Genomic DNA, 23,237 nt, shown 5'->3' with positions numbered 1-23,237 from the left:
TCCTGCAACGGTCCTCAATTCTACCCAGCATCACACTGGACTCCGGAACTCACGTCAGGTAAAGAAGGGGGTGCACACAAACCCTGAGGCCTGCGGTGCTGACCTGGATGGAGGGGCGCCGCGGCAGGAGCAGGATGACCCCGGGAGCCTGGAAAGTCTCTTCTGACCAAAGCTTCATGCTGATGTGCGCCACCCCCTAAGACCGCACGCCACGGCGACCCGGCCTGTGCGGTCGTGGCAGCCACGTCTCTGCCACGTGACACTGGGCACCTGGCTCTTCTCCAACAAGCTTTTCGTGAAAAGAGAGCGATGGTTCTCAATTCCCTACGCGACGGCATCCGAAGGCCCCATGCCCGTCCCACTGCGAGAAGGGAGCCAGCAGGACACGGCGGATGGGGGTGGGGTCACACGCCAGGGCTGACGCATCCGCACCACGGCCTTCTGCCTTGGCCCCGTGCCGTGCCCAGGGCAAGGCCCACCGGGCGGGGTTCCCGCACTCCATCTCTGGGGTCAGAGCTGAGACCGACCAGAGGCGGCACAGCTGCAGAGGGGTCACGAGGCGTCAAGACAAGCGTCATCAGAAAATAGTTTAATTATGTACAAGCGGCTGCCGGGCTGGTCACGCACAGGAGGAGTCAGCGTCCACGAGTGGGATTCGGGGCGGGCCAGCTGAGCAGCACGCTCTCGAGGCAACGGCCGCTGGACAAAATGAAACAAATCACAAACCGTGACAACCGCTGGGGGAATGTCATCAACACGTTTCCTTCGGGACCAGAAAACGAAAAGGAGACTCGGAGGCTCTGGAATGCTTTCTCTCCTCGTGCCGCGGAGTGGGGAGCAGCGTCTGCTACGCACCCTCCGGGGGTGGTGCCCACAACGGTGCGGGTGCGGGTGCGGCCACGTGAGCCCACGCCACGACGGCCACAGACAGGCCCCTCCAGGTGGAGCCCAGCAGTTTCTGGCTCCACGAGCCACACGCGGAGCCTCAACCGCCGTGGGCTTAGAAGAGGGGCCGGGAGCCCTGGCTCTCGAACTCGGCCCAAGCGTCACTCAGCTCCATGAAGATCATCCTGGCGAGCTGCTCGTATGGCTGGCCTGCGGCCTGAGGGACCGGACCAGGGGGTGAGGGGGCCTTGAACCTGCTCCCAGCCACCCCCCCACCGCCGACCTGCTCACGTGCCCCCCGCCCGGCGCTCACCTTGTCCGGGTGGACCGCCAGCACAGCACGGCGGTACTGTTTTTTCACCTGCCCGGGGGTCACCAGGTCGGCCATGCCCACAGGGGTCCAGCGGCTCTCCCCGTCCCACAGCACGGTGTGGAGGGTGGACAGCAGTGCACGGATGTTCCTCTCCTTGCCCTCCGTCCACTCCAGGAGCTGCGGGGCGGGACGCTCAGGTGCTGCCGAGCACAGGTCAGGGCCTCTGCCCTCTCTGCCCGCCAAGCCACTGGCCATCATCCCCGGGGCTCCATGCACGGTCCACCGCATGGGGCAAGGCTCTACCGTGAGTTGTTAGGACCAGACGCTGACCCAATGCCCCAGGACGATCAACAGTACTCCAGGGGCCTGACTACACATCACACAGAGACCAGGGGCCTGGCTGTCAGCGGGACATTCAGAGACACCCTCCCACCATGGCCCTGCCTGCCCCAGGATCCCAGTGTCCAATGAGGACAAGAGGCCTGGCTCCTGGGCGGGGGGGGGGGGGGGGGGGGTTTCAGATGACCCCCAAGGCCACATCAGCCCTGGGGGGGGGCTTTCAGAGCTGCCCGGTGAACTGTCCTGTACAGAGAACACGCCCTGACCTGCCCCCCCCACCCCCCGCCCCGTCCCCTCAGCAGCGCTGCATCTCACAGCCAGCCATGCCCGGCAGATGGCCCTTGTCACCCCAGGTGCCCTGAGCGGCTCTCCCCTGGGCCAGGCTTGGCGCTGGGCCGGCTCACTGGCCTGATGGCACCGGGGACGGGTCCCACTGGTCAGGTCTCCAGAGGGGTGAGGCACAAAATCATCACCCCAAAACGCTTCTGGCACGTCAATCAGGCCGAAACAGCAGCTGCCAGCTCTGCGAGCACCTTGGACCAAAGACCTTTTGCGTCCGAGAGGCTCAGGGTGAAGGCCAATCACGTCCGCAGCCCTGGGGTGCCCAGGCCGCCCTCACCTTCAGCTTGAGTGGGTCTGCGTCTCTGGCCTGCTCCTGCCTCCGCATCTCTGCCATGGTCCTGGGTCCCTTCCTGTCAGACTTGGAGGAGAACCCCTGATCGGACAGCAGGTCCTCAAAGTCGCTCTCGGACACTCTTGGCTTCTGACCTAGGGGAGAACAGAGGCTTGGCAGACGGATGCAGCGCCGCGGGCCCTGGCCGTGCGTGCACACCGGGGGAGACCCTCCGTGGAGGGCGCGGTGCTGCCCCCACACTTCGGGAGAAGCGCAGCGAAGACGGTTCTGTCCCTCAGGAACGGGCCCCACATACAGAGCCCGCAGCCTGCACCACCATTTCTGGCTCAACGACCCTGAGGGCTCCAAGGACAGCCACCTCCGTCACCTCCTGGAGTCAACGTGGATGTGCCGTCTCCACGACAGACATGGCAGCCAGGCCCAGGCTAGAAGGCTCCCGGACAGCGTGGGCCTGGCCGCTGCGTCCTGGCCCTGTGACCATGGCCTCCCCGAAGGCTGCCTGGCCCATGCCGGCCCGGGAACGAGAGGAACACACCGTGGACACGGTCCCCCCACAGCAGCCGCCCCCCCACGCCCCCCTCCCCCGAACACTCTTTCCCGGGACGAGCTGTTAGTTGGAGAAAACAAAGCAGATTTTGCTGTAACTACTTCCCAGCAAACCAGGCAAAGCCTCACATGGGAGGGGGAGCGCAAACTCACCGAAGCTAGGGGTGCGGAAACCCCTCTCCTCTCGGCCGCCGATCACACTTAGGTTGGCGGTGTAGTTAGGCCTTGGCTGTGCACAGGCTTTGGGGGGTGGCTTGGCCTGCGGGGGCCATGGGGCGCTCTGGGCCGGGGGCCGACTGGTCTGCTGCCAGGAGCTGCCGCCTGAGGGAGGGGGGGCGGTTTTAGGGCCGAAACCTCCAGGAGCAAATCCAGCAGGCGAGCCTGGGGAGACAGTTCACAGTGGGCGAGTGTCAGACGCGACAGCTGCTCAGTCCCCGAAGTTCCCAGCACTCAAGCCTGCACACATGCTGGAAACGGACACTCAGCTCAGAGGCCAGGACGGGGCAGCCGTCAAGGTGGCCCCCGCAGCTGGACGGTCCCCAAGGGCTAGGGGACAGTGGGGACAAGTGCTGCTTCTTTAACTTTTGACTTGGAACCAGGTGGAACCAGACTGCCGGGAGGCCGCACGACGGGCTCCAGGGCCCCCAGGCCCGGCTCACGCAACGCGGGCTGTGCCAGACCAGCCACCCAGCACCTGCCAGCTGGAGGGCACACTGGCGTGTGCGCGTGGTTAGCACGTGCACGCATCAGGACGCTCCTCTGCTCTCCATCTCCGGGACTGTCAGTTCAAGAATGTTCTAGAAATGGAATCAGAGAGCAGGTGAGCTCTGCAGTTGGTGCCCTGTGCTCAGGACCTGTTCCTGCTCATCGCTGAGGAGCGTCCCATAGTAGTGATACCCGGCGGGAGGTCTGTTCGATCACTGGCCCTTGGGAGGGCCTCACGGCTGGCTCTGGTTTTTGGCAGTTCCGAACGAGGCTGCTTCGAACCCTGTGCACAAAATCCTGTCCTTTCTCTGGGATGAATGGCGGCCACACATCTACTTTCTTGAGAAACCGACGGACTCTTTTCTGGAGCGGCCGTGTTGTTTCACGTTCCCACCAGCCACACGGGTGAGACTGTTCCCCCCGATCCCCATCAGCGCCTCGTGCTGCTAGTGATTTCACCGTGGCCACGTGCTCGGGGCACCCCCGCAGCCTTCCAGTGGCTACCGCGTCACGACCCACCCATTTTTCTAAGTGGGTTTTTGTTTTCACCGTTCTCGTGTACCCTCGCTGTGAGTTCTAGGTCAGACACACGGCCCAAGAATGCTCCTCCTACGTCTGCAGTTCATCTTTCTTTCAGCAAAGAAGACTTCGTTCTGATGAAGTCCAAGGTTATTTTCTTTTTTTTTTAATTTTTTTTTTTTTTTCAAGCGTTTATTTTTGGGACAGAGAGAGACAGAGCATGAACGGGGGAGGGGCAGAGAGAGAGGGAGACACAGAATCGGAAACAGGCTCCAGGCTCTGAGCCATCAGCCCAGAGCCTGACACGGGGCTCGAACTCCCGGACCGCGAGATCGTGACCTGGCTGAAGTCGGACGCTTAACCGACTGCGCCACCCAGGCGCCCCTCAAGGTTATTTTCTATGTCGCGGTTCATGGCCTAGGGGACAGGTAAACTGAGCCCTAGGCCCCAGAGATATTCCCCTACGTTTTCTCCTACGGGCTCTGTCATCTCTCACATTCACGCTTAAATCTATGACCGGCTCTGAGCCCCCTGGCACGGGGACGTGAGGTTTAGGGTGTGTTTCTGCCTGCGGAGGCCGCATCGCCCCAGCACCGTCTGCGGGTGGCCGGGCACCTCTGTCGAAAACCGGCTGGGCCCGCACGTGTGGGTCCACGTGTGGGTCCCGCTGCGTTCGGCTGACACCAGGCGGTGCCGACTTCAGCAGCTACAGACGAAGCCTGAAGCCGGGGGGAGGGACGCCTCCCACACCACCCTTCCATTACAGAAATACTCCCGTCACCCAGGGCCTCCGACTCTCCACACAAGTGTTACTACGAGCTCGCCCGTGGCTCCAGAAACCCTCACTGGGCTTCCTGGTAGGAAAGCTTGTGCTCAAGCCACAGGCCCGTGAGCGCTGTCTGCCCCTCCCCGTGCCCCCGCCAGCCCCGGAACACAAGCCCACGCCGTTTACCACCAATAGCCTCTCCTACACCGTTGACGGGGTCGAGGACGGCTCCTGCCTGGCCCGGGACAGGGTGGACTCTGTTAACTAGCCGTGGAATGGGGAACAGCCTCGCGTTCCTGGAACAAACCCTCCGTGGTTGTGGGGCACAGCTCGTTCTGAGCGACGACAAATTCTCTTTGCCTCAGCTGTGCTGCAGACGTCTGCATCTGCATTCATGAGGGACACTGGCCCCACGGGCGTCTTTTCTCGTACGGACCCTCGATTTGGGGGTCAGGGTAACACCGGCTCCCCAAGACCACCTGGAAGGCATCTGTCCTCTTCCCATTTCCTGGAAGACGCCATGTGGACCGGTTCGAATTCTTTAAGCATTTGGTAAAACACCCCTTGTGGGGTCCTGTCGACTCTGAACTCGTTCCCGTCACGGTCACGGGGCTGCCCCAGGGATGGACTCTGCGCCGGCTGGGTTCTGCTGGTGGCCGGCGCCCAGGAGTCCGGGTGTCCCTCGTCACCCTCCAGAGCCTCTAGGTCTGCAGGCACCACCCCCCCCCCCCCCCCCCCCGCCACCTCACTCCCGATGTCGTCCTTCCCAAGTGGTTTTAATAGAGCTTCGTCTTTTTGTCTATTTTACGGGTTTCTGACTTCTCTTCATCCTTTCAAAGAATGAGGTTTTGTTTCTGTTTCACAGATCCAGGCGCTTTTCCCATCTCCCTTCTTTTTGCTTGGGGTTTATCTTGCTGTCTTTTCAAACACCCGTGGGGCGGGTCACGACACGGCTCAGAGGGTCCCTGGTGCCCAGAGCCCACGTGCTGCCCTGTGCCCGCTCAGCCCCGCCAGGGCCGCGGCCCCTCGCTTCGGGATCCCACGCCGCTTCCTTCTGCCCCGCACGCTGCCCCATCTCCTAACGGCCCGTGTGTGCCCGGCGTGTAAGCGTCTGAAGACCGAACGCTCCCCTTGCTGTTGCCGGTTTCCGGTCCGTGTGGTCAGGGAACCACCACGGTCTTGGTGATGTCGCCCCTTCAAACGTGCCGAGCTTTGCTTACCAAGGCCCAGATGCGCCTGGGGAGAGTGTGTGCTCTGTGCTGTTGGAGCCAAGCACCGGGAGCGTCACGGGGCCCTCCCGGCCAGGGACGCCTCCAGCTGTGCTGACCTCACGTCCTGCGGCTCTGTCATTTGTCGAGAGGGATTTGATGGCTGCAACTAGAGTCTGACTTCGCCGGTTTCTCCTTTCCATCTGTCAGCTCTCCCCAGGACTCCCTGCTTCCTGAGCGTGTGTGACGAAGGATCTGGGGTCACAGTGCAGACCTGAACGCCAGCCTCCATCCCAAGAATGGGTCACTCGGGACCCAAGACCAAGAGGTCCTTCCCCCCAGCACCCCAACAGGACTTGGGGCCAACAGCCTGGCACCACACAGGAGGCTCCAGGCAGCCCACCCCTCGCGTGAGTGGCCTGGGACACAGGCCACACAGGGGGAGACGGCCAAGGGCAAACTCAAACTCCCAGGAATGCCCTCAGAGAGACAACGCAACCTGGAACACAGGAACGTACGAGAACAAAACTACTCAAAGAAGAAGAGCCACAGGGACCCAACAAGACAGACGCAGAATGAGCCCCAATATGGCAGAGACGTGGCCGGCGGGGTGGGGGGCGTCCAGTAGACCCAACGGGCGTCACAAGAAGGGAGCAAGGAAGTACAAGCGCGTCAGAGGCACAGCGGTTTGCCCGGCACCGAGGAACATCAGGCCCCAAACCACACCGATGCTGTGCCAGGCGCCATGCGGGCTGCAGGGAACACCCACTATGCTCCAGGAGGAGGACGGCACGGTCCTGAGGCCCCACTGCCAAGCAGACATTACCTCCAGTGCCAGCCAACCGGCAAGGGATAAGGACCGCTCACTCATGGTCCCAATGCCCCCACACATCTGGAGGAGCCAGAGGGACCCCGAGGACACGCGTCCCTGGGACAGATGCTGGGGGGGGGGGGGGGGGGGGGCGTCTTGTGCACACATCCACTGCTCCCAGCCAAGTCCCTGCTCCCTAGATGGCCCACGCGTGCCTGACACTTCTCGGCGTTAGCTTGGTTCACAAGCAGCTGCTACGAGGGCACGGCCAGGGACAGATGGCCTGCGCCCTCCTGGGAGAGGTGCTCCTCCAGCGCCCCAGCCCCCTCACACCCAATGGGGCGGGCACGTCACCTTGGAGGCCAGAACTGAGGTCACCGAGGTCTGCAAACGGGTCCAGGCTCTGAGACTTGGTCCAGCTGGCCGAGGGGCCGGGAGGGGCGGGCTGCCCTCCAGCAGAGAAGAAAGGACCTGGAGAAGGGCAGAGAGAGCATGAGAAGGTGCACCCACGGGGTGCTCCTGAGGCCACGCCCAGCCAGTGGCAGCACCCACGCCAGCTCAAGACAGCCCTGCGCGCAGCCACAGCTGCTCCTTAAGCAGCTAAGGAGATTCCTACCACTCTGACCCTGTAACCCCACTTCCCAGAACGCATGTGAAGTGTGACCGTGCTGGACGACAACCCTCACAACAGTCACAGCAGAAGATGTTCTACCTGAGACGCTGCGGTATCTGAAGCAGTTACCCCCATAAACCCCACAAGGGAATGTCACACGGTCATTACGAATGACGGCTGTTCGTATACAAAGAGTTCGTACAAATTAAAAAAAAAAAAAAACCACAACTAAAAACATGCAAAATAACAGTCGATTTCCTTCAAAATGAAAAAATGCAAATTAAGAGAACTATGTATCAAATTAGCAACCCTGGTGAGAACCTCAGGCTTGGGACTGCTCCCAGGTGAACAGATGGCCCCCGAAAGGGGACACGGGGCACAGGCTCTCGACAGCAACTCGCTACTGGAACGTTCCCAACAAGACAGGATCCCAGACATACAAAAAGAAAGATGCACAGAAAGGGTGGGGCACCGCCCCTGCGCTGGCCACGCGCCTTCAGGAGGCAAAGGAGCCACGCAGACAGGACGCCACCAGGAAGCGCTACAGGGACTCCTCGCAGCACGAGCCGTGAGCAGGCAGAGCCTCCCGCAAGCCCACCCCCCCGCCCCAGCCCACAGGCGTGGGGGAGCGGGGTCCCAGTCCCATCCCGTACCAGACACAGAGATACCAGAGCCTGGCGGGAGCCCGCCTGAGAACTGGTCTCCACAGGGCTGGGCTCGTACCTTCACTAGCAGGAGCGGGGGCCGGAGCCTCGGCCCAGGCCTCCCACCCTCCCAGCAGATCCGGGTGGCTGGCCGAGGTGGTCATCTTGCTGGGCTCTGCTGGTATATCCCCTGGAAAGATAGCAACGCTGTCTGGGGCGCCCCCTGGTCGGGGCAGGCAGTCACAAGCCCCCTCTCTGGGAGGCTGGGAGGGCACCCTCTGTCCCCCCTCACGTGTGAGCAGCAGGCTGGGAACAGAGCAGCCCCCGAGGCACTCCTGGCCGACCCCCAGGGTCCCCGGGGAGCTGCACTGGGCTCGGTCCACACCGACCGGCTTCTTGCTTCTCCGGAGTCTCGAGGACACATCATGTGGTCACTGAACTTGCCAACTGGACAACGGGGTCAGCAGCTCACAGAGCAACGACAGTAGGTCTTCAAAGGCCTCCCCACCCTGTGGCCACGTGTCCTCCCAGATGTGTGCTGATGCCCCCAGAATATGCCTTCACCAGTCCCCTGAGGCCCTGCCCCGTGCACGGGCTGGACACCCGCAGGCTGTCACCTTTCCAGGGGAGAGGGGAGCTGTGGCAACTCAGGGACCACAGCAAGGGACGTCGCTGCCCACCCTCCAGGCCTCGACCTTGGCACTTACCCAGGTGCAGGAAGTCGGTGTTGCAGGCTGGGGGCGGGGCGCTGTGGGTGGAGGGGAAAGAGGTGGAAGCAGCAGGAGGTTCTGGATTAAGAAATTCGCCAAAGAGGTCAGGCTTGGAGCAGGGCTGGGTGTCTGGACCAGATGGCAGGAGGAGAGGATCAAATGGGTCGGCTGCAGAAGGACACCCAAAAAGCAGGTGGAGGTGAGGCTGTGCGTGAGTGCCTTTGGCCCAAAACATCAGGCACGAGGCTAAGTCCCAGCCAGCGCAATGGCCCCTCAGACCCAGGCTGAGGCCACAGCATCCTCTGTAAGAAGGCACCGAACAGCCTGATGCCCTCGCCTTAGACTTTTCGTGGAGAGGCAGCCCGTGGGGGAAGGGCTGGCAGTTCCTGGGATGGACAGGAGTGTCGGGGGCGCCTCGGGAATCTGACCCTCAGAGCAGCCGCCTCGGGGCATCGTGCCCTGGGCTGCCCTGCCCACCCCCCAACCCCCAAGTGGGTGGCCGAAGGGCAGGGCACTGAGCTCCTCCCAGGTAATTTTGATGGCGAGGCCAGACAACTAAAGCCTTAGTATCCTCTACTCCCCACGGGACGGATCCACGTACCGGCCACGGCCGGCCCTTCTCGGGGTGGGCTCTGTGCACTCAGGGGCGGAGCCGGGCTTGTGAAGAGCAGGGGGGCATCGCCGCCCAGCAGGTCGCCCGGGGGGACTTCCGGGGCAGTGTCAGGCGCCCCCAGAAGGCGGCTGAGCAGGTCGGCGTTACTGGGGACCGCCCCGCAGGCCTGCACTGGGGGTGCCGGCCCCGTCCCAGAGTGCAGCCCCAGGAGGTCGACGCTGTCCTCCTGCGACGCAGGCTCGCGTGGCGTGGCCGGTGTGGCCGTGTCAAAAATCGACTCTTGCTCTTGCGCCCTCCCCGCTGGGCCCGGTGTGTCCTCCTCAGCTGCGTCCCTGCTCTCGGCTGACAGCGTGGCCACCTCCTCGTCGGACAGCTCACTCCCGCCCGCATCCGCGGCCGGGGCTGGCACACTCTCCTTGGCGACATTGCTTTCTGGGCCCGTCTCTGTGTCTTTCTCCTCTGAAAAGAAAACCACAGGCTGCCGTGGCCGGAAGGCAGGGCACACGTGACGGCAGGGTGAGGCCACGTCAGAAGCCCAGGAGCGGGGCGGGGGCCGGGGGGGGGGGGGGGGGTGTCCTGGAAATAGCCGCGTGCACCCTGCCAGATGCCTCTGGGTGCCCCGCACCCACCGTGCCAGTCCAGCGTGTGGAGGAAGTGGCTGGTGTCTGTGCCGCTGCTCTGTGGTGAATCGGACTCCGTGGGCTCGGCATCGGGAGACCCCGCCTCGGCGTCGTACTGAGCGGTGGAGCCGGGCTGCCTGGGGAGCTCTGGCTTCCCTGCCGGGGCGGAGGTGCGTCAGGAAGCCCGCCCACCGGGTCGGCCGCCCAATTCCAAACCCCTGGGAGCCCTGCACCGACGAACCACGGAGGGCCCGGTCGGCTCAGACGCGCACACCACACGTGCAGACACCCCCGCCTCTCAGGGACACAGCTGTCCTCGTCAGGAGGACGGAAAGCACGCGGCACGAGGACCGAAGACCACCGTGCCGGAGTCAGCAGCCGAGACCACGGGCCCGGCCGCTGGAGGACCGCCTGTACCCGTACGGCCCGTGGGTGCTGAGCACAGCCTGGACTTTTTCCAGGTACATTTAAAACGATGCACGTCCAGAAAACTAACCCTCCCTCCACGAGCAAGCGACTCAAACCTGCCCCTCCCAGCGGGGCCGTGATGACTCCTCGGGCAGGGCTGCCTAGGGCCCCGGGGGGGGGGGGGGGGGTCTGGGAGCAGCCGTGGCTGCGTGAGTCCCCCCATGTCGGACGTTCAGGCTGCCGTCGGGGAGGGTCTCAGGTGGGGGCTCTGGGCCTCCCTACGCCGTGCCCACAGCCTGACACGGGGATGGGGCAGGCCCGGCCCCTCAGGGTTTCTCGAGGCTGCAAGTGTCAAAACGGCATCACTGACCGTGTGTTTGGAAAACAAGGATCTCACCAAATTTAGACAGAATATCTTGCTGCTCCTCTCGGCTGGAAAACAGGATTTTGGGGTTTAGCCCCCTCATGCTGGTGCTCTCCCAGGGGGGGGCCTCCCGGTTGGGCCTGTCTCTGGGCTCCACCTCCACCTCCAGGTTCACTTGGAATAAATCCGGGTACTTCTCCTGAATGTCACACGCGTCCAGGTCATACCTGCAGTTGGAAGGCCAGATGCCAGTTTAAGAAGACCTTCATGGGTCAGTCGCTCCACATTCACCAGAAAGTGAGCACAGAAAGGCCCGTGTGCTCACCCCTCAGGTCCCGGGGTCCAGCTCGCGCACTACAGGGATCTTAAACGCGTGTTTCCGTAACACGAGGCCGTCCACCCTGGCAAAAGCCCCCACCAGTTAACAGGTGCCAGTAAACAAGCCCTCAGGAGTGCCTGCAGAGTGGGGAGGGTGGCAAGGGAAAGGCACACAGGGCTCACGGCCAGTGGGAGGGGTGCTCCCGTGGGGTCTGTGGCTGCCAGGTCGCTGAACTCCCGTGGGCTCTGTGTCTCCCTAGGGAACTCCGGCATCTCTCTCCGTATTCCAAGAGACTGTGACTGACCACATTTCCATAGACTGCGTGGGGAAGCCCTGGTCTCCAGCTGGGCAGCAGGCTCCCAGCTCCGTCTGACCTCACCGGGCACCCACGTGCACGGCCGACGGTCCAACTTTATCAAAACAACACAATGACAAACACCCCACGGAACACAGAAGAGGGCAGAGGTTCCCCCAGCGGCCCATGCTGTGGAGGGAGGGGCCCCGTGGTCCTCTGCGGCATCCGTGTGACACCTACGGCCCCAAACGAAACACAGCCACCGGGCAGAAGGACTGGGGACACGAGGGCAATGTGGTCGGTTTGGGTGCAAAACCCGTGGCAGACTTTAAGTCTTACTCCCATGGAATAAACTAAGTAAGCAGGTGGGACGCTGACCCTTCCCACCTTGGCGTGAGGGGAGGCAGCACAGCGGCGTGGCAGTGCTGGCGGGGACAGCCCTGCCCTGAAGACACCACTCCTCCTGCAGGAGCCACGTGGGCACAGGAGACTGGCCGCAGCACCCTCTGTCCACTCGTCCGCTTGTCCTGGCCTGGGCCCCCCACACGCACGCTTCCTTCCTCTGTAAGTCGGGCCACGACAAGGAGACGTGGGCCACCGTGCGGCCAGGCAGGACCAGCTAGTGTGGGGACCGCAGTGGTGAGCCCGAAGCAGTGAAGCCAGCAAGGACCAGGGGAGACCTAGACCCCCAGCCACAAGGAAGGGAGGAAGGAGCGAGGTGGGGGCCCCACAAAGAAGAACACGACTTCTGCAGGCTCAGCTCCTGGGGTAACAGGGCCTTGCAGGCAGCTCTGGGTGCCACACTGTGGCCACCCCATCTCCCCACCTCCCCACCCTGGCGGGCCCCCGGAGACGACCTCAGGGCCGGGGCCTGCCCTGCCCACACAGCAGGCCAGTGAGGGAACAATGAGGGTCTGTGAGCAGGGCCACGACCCCCAGGGGCCCTGCTCTTCAGGAGGCACAGGTCAGCCCCGGGGCCCGACGTGCTCGCTGACTCGTGTCCTGCCCCCTCAAGCACACTGGGGACCCTCCGTTAGTCACAGGGGCCTCCTCGAGGACAGACCCAGACCCAGTCAGGCGTTATCTGACAGTGGGTCCACTAACACCATTCCAAATTCTTTCCCCAAACGGTCCTGCTTCAGACAGCCTCTCTGCAAAATGAACGCTACCCACAGAAGACACACGCCTTCCTGCACCAACCGGACGACTTGAGAATTCTCTCCTTATTTATTTTTGGAAGCACGACACACACAGTGAGGCACAGATCTGAGTGCAGCTCAGTGAAGCTCTGTGCCCAAATACCAGGACTGTCCAGTCTCCAAGGAGGTCCCTACGCCTCTCCACCCTCAGAGGGAGCCACTCTCTGGTCCCCCGGCACCCAGAGCGGCACCCAGAGTGTCAGAGCCGACTCCTCCCCAGAGGCGGGGGGCAGGTCCTAGTACTCCCCTATTCGCTGGGTAGGAAACAGGCACAGGACATGGGCTGCGGCAGGCGGAGGTTTCCAGAGACCCCCTCCGCTCCCCTCACCCTGGAGTGGCACCTGTGTGTGCGTGTGGGCGTGCCTCCGTGCGAGACAAAGGGGAAAACACGAGCTGCAACCAAGATGCCCACCGTGCAGACCGTCCAACTGCCTGAACGCCCCTGCCCCCAATAGAAGCCCTGACGCCCGCTGCGCGCTGGGGGCAGGTCAGAGAGCACAACAAACTATGTAGAGCCCCGGATGAGGCAAGAGAATCATCCCCGACTGTACGTGCTTCTGTTCTCGTCTCTCACCCCAGACGACGACCTTCTCTCAACGCCCTCTGCCCTCCGTGCGGATCACAGCGTCAGGGACCCCACGTGTGGAAGAGCAACACACACCTGTTCACCTGGCTGTCCCACATCCGGTGCGCGAACGGCTGCGTTCTAACAGGAACTGCACCGGGCTAGTCCCCAGCCAGAGGCGCACAGCGGCAGTCACCGTGGCCCCCAAATGAGGGGCCACACACCGGACGCCGGGCCACGCTCAGAGTGGGGGCGAGACCCGAGGCTGGAGCTCAGTGCAGCGACCAGCCACGCACGAACCACGTCACTCTGCCCGTGTCCAGTGCGTGGAGTTCACTGCTGTGGGGCGCAAAGCGGGGCGGGGAGGCACCGTGCACGTGACTGTCCTGACCCCTCCCCACGTGAGACACCACATACTTTGCAAATTTCACGGTAGCTGCGTTCCGAGGCACAAACCCGGTGTGGAACTGGACCTGGAACATCTTCATGGACGCCACCTGCAGAGGGGACATAGGCAGGGGACCCTGAAGCTGGGAAGGGGACCCAGACAGGGGACCCTGGAGCTGGCTAGGGGACACCAGACCCTCAGGTTGCAGACGGACATTTCACAGTTCCTGGGCTCTGAGAATCCGGTGCACGCTTCCAGGTGCTGTGGCCACACGGACGGTGGGACAGCAGCCTCTCAAGTGGCTCCTCGGGTCTGTGACGGGGCAGCCCCAAAGCCGCAGCCCAGACTCCCCGCACAGACGGCGCCCCGCAATGGGGCACTCGGGGAACTCGGGTGTTCCGAGCTCACGGCCCCTCTGCCTCGTGCCCCACAGGCTGACGGCCCAGGGGGCCCGAGCCCCCGCGCACCTTGGCCTGAAGTCTTCCACCCAGCGTGGACCTCGCGTGGTAGATTACGATGAGCACGTCTCCCTGCACGGTTATGCCCAGGGGAATGACTGCCTTGCCATCCTCGATTTTAAAATCCCTGAAGAACAGGACGAGAAAAGGTTCACTTCCGCCAAAAAGACAGCTTGCCAGCCAAGAACAGCCAAGGGAGCGTGGGGCGCGAGCCCCGGGCTCTCCTAAAGCACCAACACTTCGAGCCACACCTTCTTCTGCTACTGGGCGCTTCTGGGAGGGGGCAGCGCCGAAACGGACTTCCGGGGAGCTGGCCCTCAGCGCGCTGGCCCGGACCCGCCCACCCCCGGCCGCCGCCCGCGCCGGCTCCCGGGGGTTCCCAGAGGAAGGAGGGGCCGGGAGAGCCCCGCGCTCACCGCATCTTGTCGTACTCCTGAGACGTGGTGGTGACTCGCTCGTCCCCCACATACACCTCGCAGAAGGGCCTACAGCCGTTTCTCTGCTTGCTGAACAGAGGCACGGGCGTCATGACCACGGCTTTCACCAGGATGGGCTTGCTGTGGGGCGTGATGGGTTCCTCGGCCACCATGTCACACACGTACTCGATGTACCTGCGGGGGCCGGAGGCACACCTCGTCCCACACGTGCTCGCCACACGTGCTGCACCCCCGGGGCTCTGGTCTGCTCGCCACACTTTTTTCCAACAGATACGAGTATTTAATGCTATGTTCGACTTTATCTCATAAATCTGATATATTTTCATTTGTTTTAAAATATTTTTAAACTCTCCCTGAGATTTTTTTTTGACTCACGGGTAATTTACCAGTGGGTTAATTTCAAAACATTTAGGGATTCTTCCAGTTTTCTTTGCTATCAATTTCTTTCTTTTTTCTTTTCTCGTTTTCTCTTTAAGATTTCTTTGATTTCTTACGGTAACGCCTAAACCCCCAACGGGGCTCAAACTCACGACCCCAAGCAAGAGTTGTGTGCTCACGACTGAGCCAGCCAAGTGCCCCCATCTGTTACCAATACCTAGCGTAATTCTATTATAAACACAGTTTGTGTGAGTTTGCCGCAGTTTAATGGCCAGAACATCTTTCCCACTGAATGGCCCATGACCACTCAAAAGACCTTGTCTTCTCCAGTTGCTGGGTAGAAGGTTCTCGAGAGATCATCCAGCTGGTTGCCGGCGACGTTCCGTTCCAAACCGACCATCCGTGTACTAGTTCCATCCGCTGCCGAGGTGGGAACGCCGATGCCACGGTGAACACCCATCTCCGTCAACGGGTTTTCGGCTCTGCAAGCTTGATTTCTGCTCTCGGGACACTCGCGCCTCCAACTCTCCCGGGTGGTTTTCTCGGCGCCCCCGAGGTGCACACACCAGGCGCGTGTCCCTGCCCTTGTGTGACCCCATCCCCTCGAGATGGGGAAGGAGTGGTGACTGGCTTCCCAGCAGAGGGAGAGAAGGGGAGGCCGCTTCTGAACGTGAGGCTCACACTGCATTGCGCTAGCATATCTGTGCAGGGGACTCGTCCCCATGCCACAGGAGACCCGGACGCCCACACCACATCTCCGTCCACACGAGTGAGTCCCGTCAACACCCTGAGCGAGCTTGGACATGGGCTGGAGGAGGAAGCAGCAGACGTTCTCTGCGAGGTTCGTGCCACAGCACAGCCTGGCCGCACCCCGACGGCAGACTTGGGAGGTGCAAGCCGGGCCGGGACCCCCTGACCTGCAGAGGCAGAGGGCGCGTGCGGACGGCTGAAGTCACCGGGCCGGTGGCGAGGAATCAGGCGGCAGCTGTACGGCCACCCTTCCCTGTCCTGACGGCAGAGGCGGGGCCCCCGCAGCCAGCGCATCGCTGGTCCCGCTTGTATCCGGTCAGACAGTCCCCGAGGCTGGCACACGCAGACCCTTCACGCTCGGCTCCTGCTGCGGCTGTGTTCCAGTCACCATCTTGCTGGCTGTTCTCTGTTCTTGACTTCTTCTTCGTTGGTCTTTTCTTGAGGCGAGTGAGCATTTTTTCTAATCCGTTTATTCCCTCTGCTGACCTGCTGACTCCAGTTTGTGAAACCGTCTGTCCCGGCTGCCCCGGGCGTCCGACGAGGACAGCAGCGTGGTCTGTGCCTTCTCCCTCTGGTGACCTCGAGACCTCGAGACCTCTGCGTGTGGTCTCCAGCGGACGGGGCGTGCTGAGCCTGAGTCGGCTTCCCGCCTGCCTGTTTTGCATCCTCTGACCTCTGGACGTTTGGCGACTCATTAATTCGGGGAACTTCTCGGCTACTGCTTCTGCACGTTGCCTTCCTGCTCTGCCTCCCGCAGCCACTCGACATGGCCTGGCAGGCCCGGCTGCTCAGCCCCTCATCCGTGGTCTGTCTTTGGGCTCTGGCCTCCGTGACGCCACCTGTCCTGCCTTCCAGAGGCCGAGGCTCCTCCCTCAGCTGCCAGGACGCAGCCTTCCTCAGGTCCAGAACTTGCGTTCGACTTCTTCTCACAGTTCCCATCTCTGAAGTGACCACGTACTCCTGTGTCTTACCCATCTCCTTCCTCGGTACTCTCAACACATTAAACACTTGCTTTAAATTCCCGTCAGATACTTTCGGGCCTTGTCCCGAAGCCACTCAGACTCCCGCCTGTCCCACAGGGGGACACCCTGTGTCCCTGTGGAAGCCAGCCAAGATTCAGGAGGGCACAGGCTCCCCCAGCTTGCGTGGCCTTGCCCACTTCTGCACAAGGGCCCTCAAGTCTCCCCACCTCTCAACACCCTCGGCTACGACCTGCCCGAGGGTGACACCTGTACGACACCCCCAAGGTGGGACACCGGTACCTTTTGTGAGATGGCCAGATGCCTGGCGGGCAGCGCTTCATGCTGAACATGTACACGGCGGCCTCTGCGGTGCTGAAGAGCCGGCAGAAGCACAGGAAGGAGCAGACGGCCACAGCAGAGGCAGCTCTCCCGTCCTAGGACAAGCGGCACAGGCCGGGCTCGTGCGGCCGCAGCTGCAGGAAGGCAGGCTCCCTAATCCCACACTTCCCCGCAGAACCACCACAGGGCCTCCCCCTGGCTGGGGACGTAGGAGGACACCCCTGCCGGGGCAAGAACTCAGAATCCAGAAAGATAGGGGCTCTTTAACAAGAAGCACATGATGGCCTGCCCCTCCATCTGGACACTGCTCACCACCGCGGTCCCCAAGCGGGCCTCACGCTCACCGCCACCCCTCTGTACTCGCTCTCTTCATCATGCCTCCTGGGAGGACCTTTATCAACACCAGAATCGCAGCACTAACCTCTGGGGCCCATTGTGGCAAGCATCCCGCTTTCTGTGACACCCAGAAACCTAACCCCCACTGTGCAGGTGGGAAACTGGAAATTACTGTCCTCAGCCACGGTAAGGAGGGGCAGAGACGGGGGTCCTATGAAGCAGAGTGGCCTCAGGGCACAGGGAGATGACAGAGTGACACACGGAGAGACCCCTCATGTTCTGTAAAGAAGGGTATGGGGACCACCTGTGTGGGCTCGCTGCCCATGCGCGACAGTCGGCCACCGCTCCCTCCAGGGTCTACCTTGAAATGACAGGGACCGTGCCAGGGCACCCGGGCCTGGGGTCACCGGCTGCAGACACCAGGACAGAACCCCCTCCTCACACGACCTGCCCCAAGTCCCAGTGCTAGCCCAGGACGTCCCAAACAGACCCTGGCTTTCAGGAAGCCAACAGGCACCTGACGTTTGGTAGCACACTCGACACTGGACAAGGAGGCTTCCCCCCGTGAGTGGTCACTGCAGGTGACCCACATCCTGCCAGGGCTGGGCCGTTACTGGTTAAGGCCTGTAATTGTGCAGCGGAAAACAGCGCCCTGCCTGGACCTCAGCTCAGCTCATCTTCACCGGCATTCAGGACACCCAGCCGCCCCACCGGCCCCCCCTGCTCGGCATTCTGGACTTCACTCCTGCTCTCTGTCCCCTCAACGGGTCATGAGCTTCCCCGAAGCAGGGATTACTCCCCCTGGTTTATGTTTTCTTCCCAGGTGCGCCCCCAACATCAAGGGCAGGGATGAGGCAGCCTCCCACTCACCACACAGTGCACAACACAGACGTTCTTGTGGTCCTGCCTGAGCCACGAGTGCATGTTCCTGCAAACGCTGTACAGGCTGCGAAGGTTCGGGGCCCGCCGGGCCGCCCAGCCACACTCGGAAACCTATGGGCAGAGGGCTCGGTTCGGCCTGGGTTCCCCGCACCAGTTGGGGGCACAAGCACAGGGAGCCCCACCACGGGTGCCCACTCTGGACAAACGCTGCCTCACGCACACCTCCCTCCCTCCCTTGCCCACGGACGTCTGCAGGCCTCCTGCCCCTGAGTTTTGTGCTCCAGAATATGTACCAAGCTTTGCAGACTTGGCAAAAAAGAACGGAGAACCTGTCCTTTCCCATGCTCGGGTCAGGAAGCCGCACCTGTGTCCCATGTGTGGCCTCACATGTGCCTCACTGGCAAGGAACAGTGAGGCATCGCTGATTTTTAGCCATCCTTAGGTGACCGTCACAGTTCACGTTCTGGAGTCTTCTGCGAGAATAGCCCTGCCCCCGCAGCCTACTGCACATGGGCCCCGAGTCACCGTACCCCAGCCCCCCAGCGCCAGGGACCTGGGCTCCGCTGGCTGCCACGGCTGCCGCTGGGGACTGTCAGAGGCCAGCCCGCTGCCACAGCTGGGTGTGAGGGCCGACAGTAAGAGAACCGCACGCAGTGAAGGCAAGCGCCCAGGCCACCCACCCGGTTATGAAACTTGGAGGGCCGATACGTCCTTGGGGAGAGGTTGTAGACCGCATAATGTCCTGGGTGCTTGGAGTCCAAAAACAACCGGACGTCTTCTATGTTGTTCTTGATAGCCGACTCCACACCTTCTGCTGGGAATGACATCACTGAAAGAGAGCAGCCCACGTCAGCCACAACGGGGCGGGACACGTGGCCTGTGTGTGGCAGCCTCACCGGCCAGTGGCAAGACAGCCGGCCACCCAGGCCCCTGCTCCTCACCCGCCGCCCCCCCCCCCCCCCCCCAGCTGCTGACTGAGGAGTACAGGGCGTGTCAAGAACGGAGGGAGCACAGACCCCCACCCCCTCCAATGCCTGCCATTTACAAGCAAGACCCTCTGGGATCTCCAGACAGTGCCTCTGGGACAGAAGTTCAGTCAGAGGGCCTGCCACAGAGCAGCGTCTCCAAGGGTCGAGATTTGGGTGTGGGTTTGGTCGGGAGACCCAAGTTTCAAATGTGCCTTGCATCATTCCCCTTATGACCTCAGAGTTCCAGGAAGTTCCAGACCAGGGGGAGAAACTGGGTCGACACTGGCACTGTCCACTGCAGGTGCCCCAGACCACATCCTGCACGTTCTGCCTGACACTGAAGCAAGGGATATGCTGGAGGCCAGCGTCCCACGAGTTGTCCTCAGGAGGGAATGAGAAGCACGTCCTATGGTCAACAGTGACAAACATACCAGCAATTCTGGATGTGATGTAAGATATGTCCAAGTCTCCCTTCGCGTAACTGGAATTAGAAAGAAGAGCGCTTGGTTAATCCCAGAAATTTCTACAGTTAAGTCACAAGAGCTTAAACTGGAGCAGGTCCTGGAGAGGCTGTGGGGGATCTCGCTGTCCAGGCCGCAGCGCACGGGAAACGTTGTGTGCGCATGGGTGCATGTATACGTGTGAGTGTGCTCCGGCCGTGTGCATGGAGCTGACGTCTAAGAGACGGAGAGGCAGAGACCCGGTAGAAACCTACTGCGCTTCTATTCTGAAGAGGCGTGACTGCAGAGGCTGGCTTTAAAAGGAGACAGTAACAAAAACGGAAGAGAGTTTTTTTGGCCCAGCACATCATGTCTGGCTCACGAGAAAAGTTACAAGGCCCACAGTTTCAAGAGACAGAGAAAACATCAGAACCAGACATGGCAGGGACACTGGAACTGTCAGACCAGGAACTTAACCAACTATGACTAATATGCTAAGGGCTCTAACTGATAAAGTAGACAGCACGTAAGAACAGAGATAAAAATTCTAAGAAAGAACCAAAAAGAAATGCCAGAGATACAAAACGCGGTGGCAGAAATAACACAGGCCTTTGATGGGCTGATTAGGCTGAACATGGCCGAGGAAAAAGTCTCTGAGCTAGAGGATCTATCAATAGAATCCTTAAAAAATGAAAAGCAAAGAGAATAAAGACTGAAAAAACCCAGAACAAAATCACCGGCAACGTGGAACCACAAAAGGTGTATCGTACATTTAACGGGAACACCAGAAGGAGAAAAGAGAGCAGGTACAGAAGAAAGGTCTGAAACACCAAGGACTGAGAATTTCCCTCAAATCATGTCAGACGCGAAACCACGATCCAGGAAGCTCAGAGAACACGAGGCAGGATAAATACCGAGTCGCCTACACTCAGGCATCTCATCTTCAAACTGCAGAAAACCAAAGGAAAAAAACGTGGAAAGGGGACAGAGGGATAAAACACCTTACCTGCACAGAAACAAAGACAGGAAGTACACCTGTCCGCTCTCCAGAAGCCACGTGAGCAAGGACACAGTGAAATATTTAGTATTGAGAGAAACACCCACCAGCCCAGAACTCCATCCCCTGGGAATCACCCTCCAGAGGTGACCCAAACACTGGGAGAAAATGCTGCCAGGAGACCTGCCTGGAAGGAAATGCTCTTCAGAGAGAAGGAGAATGATTCGGTCGGAAACGGGGTCTACACAAAAGAACTCCAAAGAAGCGACAGTGAAATGAACACTTTTATGTTTCTTGCTCTTGATGGAGTCAGGAGAAAACTCGCCACGGCAACGACACGCCCACCTGTGCACTTGCCGCATCGACGACTCGCATACTCGCGTGCGTTTGTGCGGGTAAAGCGAATGCTAGCACGAGCACAGCGATGGGGCGCAGTGCCATCGTGGGGTGACAGAGGGTTGGGGGGCTGGTGCGGGCTGCCTGTGTAGACGTGGGTCAGCTGTAAACATGTACTGCGAACTCCAGAGCAACTAGTAAAAAAGCTGTTACTTTTTTTAAAAATAGGGATAACCGATATGATAAGAAAGGAAAAAGGGACCCTATGAAATGCCCAGTTAAAGCCACAGAAGGCCGGGCAACGAGCAGGAAATGGAGCAGATGTGGTAGGCGCCCACCCAGGACACCAAGAATCCACGTGACTATCAGTCAGAAGACACAGACGGTCACAGTGGACCAGACAAGACTCCTGTACGTGATGCCTACAAAATAATAATGCAGCTGAGCATCTCCTAAGAGTTTATTCATGGTTTGGCCACTGCTAGTCGCCTCTGTGCTTTTTCTTTTTTTTTTGCCTACTAGTTTGCATAACTCACTGCACGTAATAGGTACCATTCTTTTGTCAGTTATGTGGTTTAAACGTATTTACTCCCAGTCACTGCCATAGCTTTTTGGAAATTTATTTTTTACTTTTTTTTTTTTAACGTTTAATTTTTGAGAGAGAGAAAGAGAGATAGAGCATGAACGGGGTGGGTCAGAGAAAGAGGGAGACACAGAATCTGAAACAGGCTCCAGGCTCCGAGCTGTCAGCACAGAGCCCGACGCGGGGCTCGAACCCACAAACCGCGAGATCGTGACCTGAGCCGAAGTCGGACGCTTAGCCGACTGAGCCACCCAGGCGCCCCTATTTTTACTTTTTACAAAAATGTTTATGTTTTGAGAAGGAGGGAGAGAGCACGTGCACGTGCAAGCAAGCGAGCAAGGGAAGGACAGAGGGAGGCAGACAGAGAATCCGAAGCAGGCGCTGTGCTCAGAGCCCAACGCGGGGCCCAATCCCACAAACCGTGATACGACCTGAGCTGAAATCAAGAGCCGGATATTTAACCGGATGACCCACCCAGGTGAAACTCTTTTTGGAAATTTAAAAGAAATGTGATTTTGAGGAACATTAGATTTTTATTTTAAGTTTATAATCATTCTTTCCACGGCTGCATATTATGCAATTTTTGTTAGAGTTAAGAAATCTACCTTACTCCACTGTTATAAAAACGCTCCCTCTATATTTTTATTTTCCCTAAAAAATTGCTATTGACAATTAGACCTTCTAATTAATCAGGATTAACGTATTTAGCTGTTACTGGATAAAGATCCAATTTTTTCATAGATACCTATGGTCTCAGCACCACTCGATAAGTATCCCGTGACTTTCTTCCAGACTTCTGGGTTTCATTAGTTTTACATGAGTCCCACATAGCTGGGTACTAGTTAGTGGTCTGCTCACTTCACCTACACCAGCACAGTACCCGTGTTTGAAGAAAAGTGACACAGAATGGGTTTGTCCCCTATTCTCATTAAAAAAAAAAAAATATTGCTGGCAATTCTGGGTAACTTACATACAAATTTTAAGATCAAAATCTGTAAAAACACCAGGATTTTTATTTATAGTGCAATGAATTTACAGACTGAGCGATACCATCTAAAAATTAGCTCTCCCGGAGCACGTGGGTGGCTCAGTTGAGTGTCCGACTTTGGCTCAGGTCATGATCTCACAGTTCATGGGTTCAAGCCCTGCATCAGTCTCTACGCTGACAGCTCAGAGCCTGCAGCCTACTTCGGATTCTGTATGTCCCTCTGTCTCTGCCCCTCTCCCCACTCGTGCCCTGTCTCTCAAAAATAAACATTAGAAAACATTAAAAAAAAAAAAAAAAACCTCTCTCAGGGGCGCCTGGGTGGCTCAGTCAGTTGAGCACCGATTTCTGATTTCGGCTCAGGTCATGATCTTGAGGTTCGTGGCACAGAGCCCTGCGTCGAGCTCTGTGCCAACAGTGCAGAGCCTGCTTGGGACTCTCTTCCTCCCTCTCTGTCCCTCCCCCACTCGTGCGTGTGCACTCTCTCCCTCAAAATAAACACTTAAAAACAGAACGTACAATACCAATAAAACAAAAACTTCAATCAGGCAGGTCACAGAAATAGAAACACGTGCGAGCAGACGTGCACATCCACGGGCCCACGGGCCACACACACTCTGGGACACAGAGCGGCCGTGGGCACACGCTTGCTGCGTGTGCTGGGTCTGCGTGCACAGGGAGGCCCTCCTCCAGGGAGAGGCCTCCCAGGACTCCGGGGCCCACGCACCCTATGAAAGGGCTCTGGCTGTACCAGAGAGGGGCTGGGCTGCTCAATGGCCCCGGAGAGTCAGTTAATGCCCGATGCCACCTGCACCAAGGCCTTACTTAACTGGGCCCTCCTGTGGCACGTGGAGCTGTGCGGTGGCCACAGACCCCACAGGGGACCCAAACGGAGAACTCTTGGTGGACACGGCTGGCGGGC

General features: G+C 59.9%; 1 protein-coding gene across 7 annotated transcripts in view; it reads right to left on the bottom strand.

Annotated features, from left to right (window-relative positions):
* Positions 1 to 574: 574 nt before the first annotated feature.
* Positions 575 to 23,237, bottom strand: part of GAK (cyclin G associated kinase) — a 53,950-nt gene continuing 31,287 nt past the window's right edge. For 6 of the 7 annotated variants that reach the window (XM_047847112.1, XM_047847115.1, XM_047847116.1 and 3 more), the window contains 17 exons: positions 19,406 to 19,455; positions 18,687 to 18,835; positions 17,995 to 18,117; positions 16,750 to 16,883; positions 14,339 to 14,533; positions 13,932 to 14,049; positions 13,494 to 13,573; positions 10,732 to 10,925; positions 9,936 to 10,082; positions 9,295 to 9,765; positions 8,691 to 8,861; positions 8,063 to 8,173; positions 7,081 to 7,197; positions 2,871 to 3,098; positions 2,157 to 2,305; positions 1,199 to 1,375; positions 575 to 1,102 (listed from right to left, as the gene is read on the bottom strand). In XM_047847112.1, the coding sequence (XP_047703068.1) occupies positions 1,001 to 1,102; positions 1,199 to 1,375; positions 2,157 to 2,305; positions 2,871 to 3,098; positions 7,081 to 7,197; positions 8,063 to 8,173; positions 8,691 to 8,861; positions 9,295 to 9,765; positions 9,936 to 10,082; positions 10,732 to 10,925; positions 13,494 to 13,573; positions 13,932 to 14,049; positions 14,339 to 14,533; positions 16,750 to 16,883; positions 17,995 to 18,117; positions 18,687 to 18,835; positions 19,406 to 19,455 (2,716 nt within the window). In that variant the 3' untranslated portion in view covers positions 575 to 1,000. The remainder of the gene's footprint in view (positions 1,103 to 1,198; positions 1,376 to 2,156; positions 2,306 to 2,870; positions 3,099 to 7,080; positions 7,198 to 8,062; positions 8,174 to 8,690; positions 8,862 to 9,294; positions 9,766 to 9,935; positions 10,083 to 10,731; positions 10,926 to 13,493; positions 13,574 to 13,931; positions 14,050 to 14,338; positions 14,534 to 16,749; positions 16,884 to 17,994; positions 18,118 to 18,686; positions 18,836 to 19,405; positions 19,456 to 23,237) is intronic. The other variant, XM_047847113.1, reaches the window with a different exon arrangement.

This window comes from Prionailurus viverrinus, unplaced genomic scaffold (assembly GCF_022837055.1).
Source record: "Prionailurus viverrinus isolate Anna unplaced genomic scaffold, UM_Priviv_1.0 scaffold_45, whole genome shotgun sequence".
In the NCBI taxonomy this organism is placed as follows: Eukaryota; Metazoa; Chordata; class Mammalia; order Carnivora; family Felidae; genus Prionailurus; species Prionailurus viverrinus.
Note: the sequence above shows the minus strand (reverse complement) of the source record. Positions and strands in the feature narration are given on the sequence as shown.